The sequence below is a fragment of the Centroberyx affinis genome, unplaced genomic scaffold, assembly GCF_046629955.1.
Source record: "Centroberyx affinis isolate AG114_WGS23_722 - 3 ecotype Tasmania unplaced genomic scaffold, CSIRO-AGI_Caff_v1 ptg000180l_1, whole genome shotgun sequence".
NCBI lineage: Eukaryota > Metazoa > Chordata > Actinopteri > Beryciformes > Berycidae > Centroberyx > Centroberyx affinis.
Window position 1 is genome coordinate 228,591 of NW_027278877.1, and position 13,337 is coordinate 241,927.

At 40.8% G+C, this 13,337-nt stretch overlaps 1 protein-coding gene across 1 annotated transcript in view; it reads right to left on the reverse strand.

Moving 5' to 3' along the window:
* Window positions 1-13,337, reverse strand: part of ank1b (ankyrin 1, erythrocytic b) — a 96,110-nt gene that overhangs the window by 42,554 nt on the left and 40,219 nt on the right. The window contains exons 3-8 of the mRNA XM_071535743.1: window positions 8,109-8,210; window positions 4,230-4,328; window positions 2,238-2,336; window positions 1,883-1,981; window positions 698-883; window positions 15-113 (exon numbers count right to left, since the gene is read on the reverse strand). Coding sequence (XP_071391844.1) covers window positions 15-113; window positions 698-883; window positions 1,883-1,981; window positions 2,238-2,336; window positions 4,230-4,328; window positions 8,109-8,210 — 684 coding nt within the window. The remainder of the gene's footprint in view (window positions 1-14; window positions 114-697; window positions 884-1,882; window positions 1,982-2,237; window positions 2,337-4,229; window positions 4,329-8,108; window positions 8,211-13,337) is intronic.

The window sequence follows — 13,337 nt, forward strand, 5'->3', positions numbered from 1 at the left end:
TGAGATGAACTGACCTTGGGGGTGAAGTTGACATTGGCTCCTCTGTTAAGCAGCAGTTGGGCTACACTCAGGTTCTCATAGTGGGCTGCGATATGGAGAGGAGTGAAACCAGTCTACAGAGACAGAGACAGAGACAGAGACAGAGACAGAGACAGAGAGGGAGAGAGAGAGAGAGACAGAGAGAGAGAGAGAGAGAGAGAGAGAGAGAGAGAGAGAAAGAGAGAGAGAGAGAGAGAGAGAGAGTAAATAAAGATAATTACACTATTTACATAGCACTTAAAAAAAACAAGGTTACAAAGTGCTTGACACAGATTAATCAGCAGTTGAAGACAAAGCAAGAAAAGCAGGTTAATAACAGGGAGAGACAGAGAGATAGAAGAACAGTCAGACAATAGGATGAAGGAGATTTTATAATCAAGTTTTCTGTTTGATGATGTGTATTTTAATAATAAATAGCATGTTTATTTTAATCATTAGCGTTAAGAAAGCTATGACACCTAACTGTCCTTTTTTTTTGGCCCCAGTCTGCATCAACCAAGTTTTCTGTTGATCCATATAATCAAATCACTATTGTTGCTGCTGTTGCTTTTTTTTTCCTGCTCATTCAACACAGTGGTACTTTGCCTGATTGCCTCAGCACAATAAATCTAAGTAAATCATCAGAGCGATATACACACAAACACAGCAGGTGCATTACCTTGCTGAGAACATCGGGGTTGGGGTCGTTCTGCAGCAGCACTGCGGCGGTGCGCGTGTCATCATTGCGTGCGGCGATGTGCAGCGCGGGGAGGCGGACCTTGCCCTTGGTGCCATAGTTGATGAGCAACGCCACAACGTTTTCATGGCCTTGCTGGAGCGCCACCGCCAGGGGAGTGAAGCCATCCTGAGGGACGGGACGGGACGGAGAAAAGGGGAGATTGATGGAGACAAGAGGGGGAGAGGGGGCAGGGAGTTTAGAGTTAGAGGGGGGGTGGGGGGTGGGGGGGGGGGGGTGGAGGATTCATGGTGGGATTGAAAGAGAGAGAGCAGAAAAGGGGCAGAAAAGAGAATCAGAGGAAAGGAAAGGCGAGGATGGAAGGAGGGATGGAGAGGGAGGGAAGGAGAGACAGTGAATTTGAGACCATGCAAAATGATATTGTTTGCACAAATACAGAGAGGGATGAAATGTAGCCTACTGTAGCACAGTTATCCCTTCAACTGGAATATGCACTGCCAGTGTTACTACACATTTTCCATGATAAAATTCAATACTTTTTCAGATCTTGCTGCAGGTTTATCACTCACTGTTCTACACCTTTGACTACAGGCTATTAATATTACTATATTATATACTTAGCAATGTTCAATTGGTTATCCAGAGTGTCCATGATTTTTTTTGTGCTTTTCCATACATTCAAAGACCTGGAAATTGTCAAAATCATCTTCCGTACATTCCAAGTGACAAGTTGTGAAGAGCTGGAAATGGGTCCAATATCCAATTTGATCCCTTACTGTATGTTCATAATATTATAGCAGGTCAGCTCTGACTCTCTGAAATTTTGACTCAATAAGTCTGTAATGCATTCCTGTGGTAGAGTCCATATCCGAGTGCCCCGTGTGAAAGAATGCAAACAATTATGCCTAGCAGTGTCCCACTCTGCTCAACTTTCTGTGCTACTTTATTTTTCCTAAAATAAACACCCTGTATTTTCTAACAGCATCTGGAATCTGTATTTTATTCTTTATTTCTGTATTTCGTTCTAGGAGTGAGAGCAGACAGAAAACCCATGATCTTTAAAGCTATAAAAAGAAGAACAGGAGAGCCATAATAATCACCTATATGGCTTGTCAGGACCACTGCTACAGAGCTCACAAAAACCCAACAGTAGGAACAGACTCTTACCTCTGTTGGGAGACTCTGATTGGCACCGTTCTCTAGCAGAAACTTCACTACCTCTAGGTGGTTCTCCTGCGCTGCCATGTAGAGTGGACTGAACCCTTTCTGTTAGGGCACAGATACATTATGTATAGTTACAGTATATATGCACTCACCCCCACCCCATCACACACACACACACACACACACACACACACACACACACACACACACACACTAAAACATATCAAAATATGTCACCTGAGGAAGCAAGTATTCATAGAGTAGGTATTTTCTATCTATTCAAACACACACACACACATACACACTTAACACACTCACACGTCCATTGCTCTCTTGCCCAGAGCTCGTAATGACTCACCTGTGACTGGGCATTAACGTTGGCACCATAGTGAACAAGCTCAGCCACCACTCTCTCCTGCCCTGCCAACGCAGCGATATGGAGGGCAGTGTTCCCTTTCTGGAGGTCACACACACACACACACACACACACACACACACACACACACAGAGGAAGAGAGAGGGGAGGGGAGTGTGAGTGAGAGGGAAATGAGTGCAACCCAATGACCTAGATCTCTACTTAAAAGCACTCACAAATGAATGATTCTATATTGGTAATTGATCAAAACAATACATTGGTGTTCATATTTATATTTTTGGCATTTAGCTGTAGTTGTCTCCAGGATGACATAGAATATGTAAAACAGTAGGATTTAAATACCTAGATTGCAAGAAAAAAGCAACCAATTGTGAAGATGTAACAAATTCTGCAAATATTTATGTATGTATATAAGAGAAATGTTAGGCAAAGCAATACAAGCCAGGCAGAAAATGAAAGCCATCTAAATCAGTAAATGCTAAAAATAATTTAATAAATGGAAATAACTTACACTTGTTAGAAACAACACTGAATAATTCTTTTCACTTGTTCCTCAAATGTCATTTAGGAATAATCTTTCCTCAAATGTCATTTAGGAGTAATCTGATATATATCGTCCTTTAGGTGTAAAGTCACAGGTTTGATCTCTTCAACAGCCAATGGGTTCTGCCTTAGCAAAACACTGAGCCTTTTCCTACTGATATGATACTGAATACTTCATATACAGTAATGCATATTATTAAACAGCTTCGTTGAATACTCAATTCTGATTGGCCAATTCCAATTGTCCAGGCTAGACGTTACTCCTTGGTACACAGCACAAAACTGCACTGATTGCTGGTTAGAAACTTAGCAGGAATCTTGCTGGATTTGCTTACGTTGCCATGGTTACAGTTCAGCTACAGTGAAGCCATGCATGCTAACTGCGGACGTTTCTATGATCAGAGTTCTGCTAGCGTAGCCCATGGATGCTAGCTGCATACATTTCTATAGTTGCAGTCCTGCTGAAGTAATTTTTGGCGGAGGCTTGTAATTTACTTTAGCTCATAATAAAATAATTTGAAATGAATATTTTGTGTCAAGTCATTAATTTATTTGGTAAGTAGCCATGTAATGAGCAGGATAATGTATCCTTTTACATAATTAATCCCAGGGAACTCTTTTACCCCCCCAATCCTTCTACAGGGCGGTCAGAGCTCAGGGTCAGATAGAGACTCAGTGTCTTGCTCAAGGACACTTCAGCAGAGTGGATGCTTGCCATCACAGGGGTTTGGACCTGGTCCTCTGGTTAAAGGACAGTCTCCCCACTCAATACACCAGCATACCGTCCCAGTGAGGTAACCTTTAGGTTAGAATAGGATGGAACTTAGGGATAAGATGACAATTTTACACTAATGCAGCTTAGAATATACAAGCCAATTTAAGCCCAGCTGGTAATATACAGTAAATTAGAAGCAGAGTAGGGGTTTCTGGCACAACTTCACCTACTTCCAAGGTGCATGGAGAATTGAAAAAGATCTAAAAAGGTCAAAACTCCAGCAACACTTGTAGTATAGAACAACTTTTTATTGGTCTAACAATAAAGTTATTCTATACTACAAGTGTTGCTTGACCTTAGTATACAGTAAATTACAAGATAGTGGGCACTGCTATTAGTGGGCATGGGGGAGTTGTGGGATAATATTTAAATTCAGTTCAATCTTTACACTCCTATTGAGAAACAAACATTGAGCAGCAACCACAATGTTGTTGGTGGTTTCCAACACAATACTAGCAAATAGTTCCCAACTGACAGACAGCAAGATAGGTAAGTGGCAATTACAGAGGTTGGTAGAGGTGATGAAAGAGTTCTACAGGTGTGTGTAGAGCGTGTGTGTTTGTGTCTATGTGCATGGGTATGCGTGTTTTATGGGTAGGAAAGGTTGAGGAGAGTGTTAAGTACTTTAATGTAAGCATAAAGAGTGCAGCAAGTACCTTGGTGGTGGTTTCCAGCACAATGCCAGAGTGTAGTAGCTCCAAGACCATTTTGACGTGACCTTCTTTAGAGGCCAGGTGTAACCCGTTGAGACCATTCTTGGGAGAAAACAGAAAGATTAAGACATGTAAGAGTTTCATTCCAAAGATACAGTATCCCCTGAAAAGGTGACACCTACCCTTATTAAATGATTAATATCATAATATGATAACAAACTGCAGTCTTTTGACAAAATCAGATCATTTCACACATTAGATCTAGATGGAGTAGAGCTCTTCAGTTGCAGCAAAGCCTTTTGTCAAACGGTAATCTCCAAAAGTCACAGTTCATTCACAGTTCACAGTTCAAATTAACTGGAGAGTGATAAAACACCTCTCAGGGCTATTTATTATTAAGTTAAGTTGTGCTCCTACATCAGTCAGTGTAATAACACGAAAGACCCATGAGGAGCAACACATTCTGCTTTCCCAAAATCACAGTTCATTCAAAAAGAATATTACATAATTGGATAGATCATTGATCGAGCACTTACACGCAGCCCTCTTTCAACAGTATTTAAACAGTATGAGTTGTCTGTGCAATTCTGGCAACCAGCTAGACACGAGTTTTGATATCTGAGAAAGGCTGTCTCTTAATCTGGGGCCCATTTTAATAATAACATAAACTTGCCATGTAAAGACCCAAGAGAAGTAGTCTTGGCCTCCACTGGCCATTGAGATACTGTGCAAAGCATAAATTTGCTATTAGTGTAATGGTCGCCTATGGACTAGGAACCCAGAGGTTGTGTGTTTGAGCCTTGCCATTGAAGACGTGTGATAGACGATCAAACTCACAAATTCATATCACATCCTTTTTAGATGCAATCTGCTAATGAACATGGGGGAATGATGAGTAAACAAATCAGACTGTATGCCCCAGTCTCATGCCCTTACGAGCCCCCCAAAATATGTCCAATTTCCTCCAGCTATGCAGAACATCGCTTGTCTAGTCATCTCTAAAAATAAACCCACGGCGGCAACAGAAAGACTCAGATCTTACAAAATGCACAACCTGCAGACTGAAGCATAGGGAGGAGTGGAGGGAGGCTGAGAGACAATCTTTTTATCTCAGTGCTGTGTGTCTGCCTGACTGTCTATCTGTCTCTGTCTGTCTTTCTATCTGTCTGTCTGGCTGGCTGGCTGGCTGGCTGCATGGCTGGCTGGCTGCAGATTGCATGGGCACAGTGTGTTCTCCAACCTGCCTGCTGTAACCGATGTGGCCACCAGGAGTCTCAGTGAGCCACACTGGTCTCAACCTAGACTTCATACTGCAGTGTCACTCAATTCTAATGGGTAACACACTCCCACTGTGAGCATGCGCAGAGTGAGGGGGAGACACACGTGAACGCCATGTATCAGTGGTGAATACACAAACACACACACACACACACAGACAAATGTAGTATGTAGTGTGCAGCTAGTGTGCACACAGGAATGAAGCAGATACATTTGATTCACAGTTTTGTACATAAATAAAACCATGCATATCAATTCCCATACACATGCCCCTCCCCCCACTCCTCCCACCCTGCCACACACGCAGACACGTGCAAGCATGTATGCACACATGGACATGACGGCGCACACACACACACACACACACACACACACCAATGGTTTATAGATACATACATAGGTAGAGAGAGAGAGAGACAGACAGAAAGAGAGAGAGAGCACACTAACAGGAGACTGCACAGTTGTAGCTACAGCAAGGACATGTTACTGCAGTGGAATCACATAAATAACATAAAAAACCATCTCTGCCCTTGTCTCAGTCCTCGGTATAAAGCCAGTCATATGACTCTAAACAAAAACCCATTGTAAGACAGAAAGACACCAGAGAAACTAAACAAGCAGAAAGAGGCATAACTACACTATATAAGGAATCAAAGGGAAAGTAATTAGTAGTAAATATTTAACTTTACACAAATTGACCACACTGATGTGTATGAGAAATACAGCTATTGTAGATTATATCAATACTTATTATCTAGGTAGTTAGAATGATATATGTTGCATGTCGTGACTCCAATCCTGGTAACTAATGACCCTTGAAAAAATGTGAAAATTTCCTATTAGAGCAGTGGTCATCTATCTGTGTGTGTGTGTGTGTGTGTGTGTGTGTGTGTGTGTGTATGTGTGTGTGTGTGTGTGTGTGCTTGCATCAGTAGTACAATACAGACAGAGGGAGACCATCGGCTCTCTGCCAGTGTTTTGTGTGTAAAAGCTTCTGTCCATTCATTCACCAAACATCACTCCCACTCATGGCAAACCAACAAGAGACCAGTGAGCTAGTGAATTGAGTATGTGTCAAAACCACACATATTCATCAGTCACAGAAGAAATAAAAAGGACACTGACTTAAAAATGTATAATTTTCTTTTGCAGTACAATGTACAGTATATTACATTCACCTAGGCTGTTTGTGTCTTAATTGGCTGGAACTGTTGTATTTAGGCCATGATGCAACAAGGTGTAATGGAACTGACAGCAAGAGAGAAGACTGGAGGAGAGGGAATACAATGTACGTGCATGGGCAATTGTGAAGGTTTTTTCTCATATATACAATCACACACTCACACATGCACACACACACAAACACACATATAAACATACCAGTGGCATACGCTATACAGGCGGCTGAGAAGGCTGCTGACTGGCCCGGGGGAACCACATAAAACTCTTTAGCTTTTCAATATCTGTTTGTAGCTGGGTTAAAGCAAATGAGCTTACAGTGCATCATGAGGTTTCCCCCACCTATGAAAAATATCACCTAGACCAGCACCGGCTGAAATTTCTCTTGAGAAACATTAGCAACACAAGCAATAAAGTTTTCTCACCTTGGCCTGTGTGTTTGGGTTCAGCAGCCCTTTTTAATTTTTTTACTAAGTAATGACAACTTAAATGTCCCCATAGCTAACTTTATCCAAGACTTAGCAATACTGTATGTTTACTAGATTACATAATAGTAAGGGTTTAATTAACTTGTGCAGCTAACATGAGATAGCTGTATCTTCATATTATTCATGCAGAGTAATATTTCTTCGTCATTATGCAGGACTGTTTTGTGTTTATTTACCTTTTTGCTGTGTCCACTTTCCCTCAACCTGCCTCATCTACTTCTGCTTCAGTTAGTGATTTCCTACATTTCCCAGAATGCTTTTCGGCAACCCGAACTCACCTGGACTTGATGCACCCAGCCATTAACTGTTTTTGTTTTACATTTTTTAAATTTGCTCCTACTCCATTGCAGCTGTGTTGTTAATAGCATCCACGTGATAACATGATGTCACATGAAGATATTCATGGCCAGTTATCCGGGGGAATAAGAAAAATACACGACCAAACAATAAAAAGGACCTGAGTTAAGTGTGTGTTTAAGTGTTTTAAGGTGGATTTTTCCTTTAAGGTTGAATATTGTAAATTAAGAGTGTTCAGAGTTAAGGTTAGTTCTCTCCACCTTCAAAGTTGTATAACTTTTTTCTATATTCATAGAAGTAGACAAGTGTTAATTATGCTAGAGAACATTTTTCCTCTAATTTCAGTATGAGTTAAGATTCACATTTACTTAAATTGAATTGATTAAACTTAAACTGTCTTAAAATGTTGATGCTGTGATTTTGTAGACCTATCAGATGACAGTTCAGATGACAAGCCTCCTTGTAATGTGTCTAAACATCTTTGTCCCCAGTCCTATCCTTGTATAATCTACTATTCACTCAATTTTTACAATACACAAAGCCTCTCAGTATGGCCGGAGTAAGTCCTTGGTCCTGCTGGGAGAGTAAAATATGCAAACACACACACACATTTTTGAACTGGTGTATGAAAATATCTTACTTGATTAGCAATGTTAATGTCGATGCCATTCTTGATGTGGTCGAGCGCTTTGTCCAGGTTCCCTGAACGGGCCGCACGCAGAAAGCTGGTGGCTGCATCCGCCTGTAATAAACAAGAAAGATGGGTGTTAAAAAAGAGCAGAGGAGGAGAGGAAGAATTAGGAGGAGAAGGGAGAGAATATAACTTAGATGTAGATCAACAGTATTTACTGAGTGCTTCAAAACTAAAGCTGGAATACAGGGACACTGTTCAGCACAAAAACCCATTCATCCCATGAACAGGAATTAATCTCCACCACCAAATGTTGAAAACTAGGGAAAACACAACATATATACCAACACAAATATATGGTTGAAATATGTATACATGCTATAAACATACACATAATAGATAGTCGCTCAACATCACCCGCCCATCCAATATTATCCATGACAACAACAAATACAACCATCTACTCTCCTGCCCTCTGTAACAAGCTAAAAATGTCTGACTTTTTACTAACTGTTGAGCTTCGCCCACACTGGGAGTTTGGCAGACATCCATAGCTGAGCACGCTCCGACACGAGCCTTGCTGTCTGCCTGTCTGATCTCAGAGGAAAGCTCTTGTGGTGTGTGTGTGTGTGTGTGTGTATGTGTGTGTGTGTGCGCCCACCTCTGAATTCATTCATCAGCCAATAGTGTAGTATGGCTGACCTGCAGACTGAGATGTTTCCAAAGCCCTGAGGAGAAAATAGTGCGTAGCGTAGTGTACTCTTGACCCTGCCTCCACTCCTGTCACAGGCAATATGATGAATCTGTTAGAGGTGTTATTCTCAAGTGGCTTAATTATGCTGAATTGCTGAAAGATATGCCTGCCCTTTTCATATGACTGAGACTTTTTTTTTTATTTTCTGGTCTCCTCTCATCTCTTATCTGTGCCAACTCGTCAGGAGCCAATGTTCTTTGTCTCTGAAAACCATGCAGTCCATTAGATTTTATCCAAAAACAACTACTACAATTTGCTTTTTCAGCAGCCTCTCCCTATCCGCTCTTTTACCAATCAGTCTAATGTTCCTCTTCATTGTATACTTGTAACACCCACATCTGTATTTCCTTCACACGTATCCTTTGCACCTATGTCTACTACCTGTTCCCCTATCATCTACCTCTTCTCTCCTAATGTCTCAGGATTCCCCCCTCTCTCCTTGGCTATGCACCTCCTTTGATCTCCTGCTAAGTTAAATCACAATCTTAGGGGTGTAAGCAATCCTTTCCCTTTCTTTTCCTCAGACACTCAAGACTCTCCCTCTCTCTCCATCCCTATTTCTCTCAGTGATTGAAGAGATGGAAAAAAACAAATGGTGGGTAAACTATGAAACAGCGATCATCATATTTCTAAGAACTACTGTCACATACCAAAAAAAAACCCTTTTTTGCAGGAATATTGCACATTTTTCTTTGAATAGACCTTAATTTGGTTAACATTACATATAAGGCTAATATTATACTTTCTATTATGAACTTTTTATTATTCCATTATCTTTAAAAGGGAAGACAAGCTCTACTTCCCTAGTAAAGATGCAGGTACACTCAGCTTATGTGGTCTTCCCCCCTCTCAGTCTAGGTCACAAACTGTTACACAATTCAGTGTACACATTTAATTTTGCATCCACTCTGAGGTTGTGTTAGATATTCTGGCAGAAAAAGAAGCCCTCCCGCTCAGACAGGCTTTATTTACTGTATATTGAGTCTCAATTTGCTCCGGGTTAATATAGACTTCTGTAGGAGTGAATCAAACAGCTATAGCCTTTGTGGCTGGAATTGCCACAACTAATTCACAGACATTTGTTGAAAATTGACTATTGAAGTGAAAAAGAGTTTGATTCCATTTTAGCTCACACAAATATTTCCCATTAAAGGATATGACATGATACAGACAGGATACAGACTACAGTCCGTATCCTGTAATGTCCTTTAATGTATTTTCTCTATTCCCCCCTTTCTCTCTCCTCTTTTCTCTCCTTTCTCTCTCTCTCTCTCTCTTACCCTCTCCCTTCACTTCTCATCACTAAGTGGCTGTCTGAGTGGTAATAAGATCTGTGTACCATCTCATCTGTCTGATTTGACCACTCATCTTCGACAGTCCTCAGCTTGCAGTGTGTGTGTGTGTGTGTGTGTGTGTGTGTGTGTGTGTGTGTAAGAGAGAGAGAGAGAAAATTGATAGAGAGGATTACAAACAACCAATGTCACTGACAGGAGCCTTTACAACTTTACAAGCCATTGTGTTGGAATATGTTCTAGGTTTCTGTCATGCTATGCAGAACTCTAACATTTTTATTCTAAAATGAAATATGGACCAATAGACAAAGTGACACATAACTTTGTTTAGAAAATAATAGCCTTTTAGTTGATGTAGTCACTTGTTTTTTTTGTTTTTTGTTTTCAAACACTGGACAAACAATATCAGGGAACTTTTTCCTTCTTAGCACTACACACTTCAGCCTCAAAGCCGGTATGTTTTCATCAGCCGAGTGCTCAGCTGCATGTATTTATGCTATGATTTTCATTCAGTAGCCTACAGCCATCTCAAATTTCACAGCTGGTGACTGACTCCTTGTATGTTTCTCTTCATCCTAAGTGTGCCATGGTGTGTGTGTGTGTGTGTGTGTGTGTCTGTGTCTGTGTAATACTGATTACAGAGAGTCTCCACATGCATCCCTCCTCCTCCTCCATGGCTTTGGTATGTATTTATCCTCCGTAATGTGTGTTTGTTGATGAGTGTATGAGAGGGACAGACAGAGTTGATAAATGCTGGTCAGGGTTTTTTTTTGGTGTGGCTGTGTGTGTGTGTGTGTGTTTGCAGGCAAACACGCGTAGCTGCCCATGAACCATGAGCCAACCGTGTTTTCCAGCAAATGGAAAGGCTTGCAGTACCTCTCTAGAAACTAATTCCATGGCAGCCTGTGCTGTCTTGCTGGGAGGCTGAAATCCATTTTCCTCCCTGTCCCACTAACCTCCCCGCCCCACTCTCCAACCCCCCAACGTCCCACATCTCCTTTTCTTATTTTTATCCCCTTCTCCGTCCTTCCCTACATCCCTCCATCTATGATATGTGGACAGATTAGATCTGTGCATCCAGACCTTGTTGTACTTTACTTCTTTTTCTTTTTACTTCTCATTTTTGTTTGTCGTCTTGTTTTTTCTTTTTTTTCTTTTTTTTTAAATTCACTAATAATAATCGCATTTAGGGAACATATAAGATTGATTCTTAACTATAGTTCTCATAGGCTTCACTTTCAGCACTCTTATCTCCTCATGTACAGACAGCTATACACCTATATAATTCAGTATCAAATCAGCAACACAAAAAAAATCTTTCCACATGGGATCCCTTGCACGAAATCTTATCAAATGTGTGCAGTCTAATGTGTGTCTATCTGGGGGTCAATGGCATGCATGAAAACATCCAAGAACCTCTGGCCAATTATAGTTCCCAGGTGTGAATGTGTAAATGTAATGACCGTGTAAACTATTCCCTCAGGTCACTGCTAATTAAGAATCTATTCTTAAGGCTGGGGACACATTGGAGGATTATTGGGCCGATTCAAAGCCATATCTAGTCGTACCAACAATCGGGAGGGGGAATCTCGATCTGAGGCTTGGTTGGGACCGATGGTCAGAACAGATTATCTGGCAGTGTGAGGGGATTTAAGATTTAATCTGACAGACCCTGATCGATTCACTGACTGATCTGAGCCGCTCTGATAATATCAAACATGTTTACAGCAACATGATGGTACCACAGGGTATAAACTAAAGAAAACCCTGGGTGTGTGTCTTGATTTTTTTTGTTTCTTTCCATTATTTTATTCTAGGCCAGATTCATTTAAAGGGAACCACTCAGTGTGAATGTGCATTATGATATAATGACATTTTTGGTGATGTTTAAATGAATGCCCACAGTTACAGTTAAAGATAAAGTGGGTTGCATGTTATGCTGGTTAGCATTAATCTGGTAATTTGGTTGTGATGCACAGTATTAAAGGGGGGTATTGAACACATACAGTATTTTCATCACAGGTTAAGAATACCATTGAGTGTAAGAGCATAAATTGTCTCAAAAGTGTTTATGCATGGGAGTTAGTGTTCACCATAACAGTATAGCTACATATTTACTTAAAAATCTTAAAAGCTAGCTTTGGCTTCCCAGTCACCAAACTGAGAATCTAGACATCTAGATATGTACTGGTAAATCCCACCAAAGCTCATCTCATGCGTTTTTCTGTATTGGCGGTAATGTCAAGGTAATCTTACTATGTAAATATTATGTAAATGAGCACATGGTGGAAGGGCTGCATTTTCATCGACAATATTTGCGGAAGAATCTCACGGTGAATCTCTGTGCTTATCTGTCTTGACAGGTTAACAGGTTCAAGGTGGTCGTTTCAGGGCTCCTGGTTTTAGACGTGAGATTGTAACCATAAGGTTAGCAGTTTAAATTCCTGCAATTGTAGGTCGGGAAAGTAAAAGAGTAATGCTATCCTATGTTTCAAAAATTTATCGTGGCAGTGCCCTCAAGCAAGGCAATTAAGCTCCATTTGCTCTGGAGATGGCCAACAGAAGAAGAAGTGGTTACACATGAAGGCTCCCTGGTGTGAGTGTGTGTAACCTTGAATGCGAAGCAGGGTGTTTGCTGAAACACACCTTCCCTGGATGAATAAAGGTTAAATTAAATAAAAGAAGATAGTGAAGATGGTTTGGCCCTTTCCCCTCTACGGAAAGGCGGAGAGGTGCAAGCTAGATTCCTGCTTACAGTACAGAACCTCATGAACTTCAACTTCATTGTTCATGATTTTTATATTGTTACCTGAAGAAAGACTACACAGTTTGTCATGGTTTGAGAAAACGTTATGATCCTTGAGCTTGTAAGACCCAAATCAAATCACAATGTGCAATTTCAAAAATTGATGGCCGTCAATCTCTAAATAAAACTGTTTTCTACATTTCTGGAAAGGTGACATTTTGAAGATAAGTCAGTTTGTCAGTCAATGGCAGCGATTTGTAGATTGATTTCCTTTCATGCTGTATTGATTGAGGTAATCCTCCAATATGAAAAATGGTCAGGAACTAGAAAAGACCAAGGTGACTCTGTGATGAAAGTCAAGCATCACTGTGGCTTTAAGCCAAGAGTGAGAGAAGGTCTTACTGACACACTCATATGAATAAAATGGACAAACCAGACCATATATA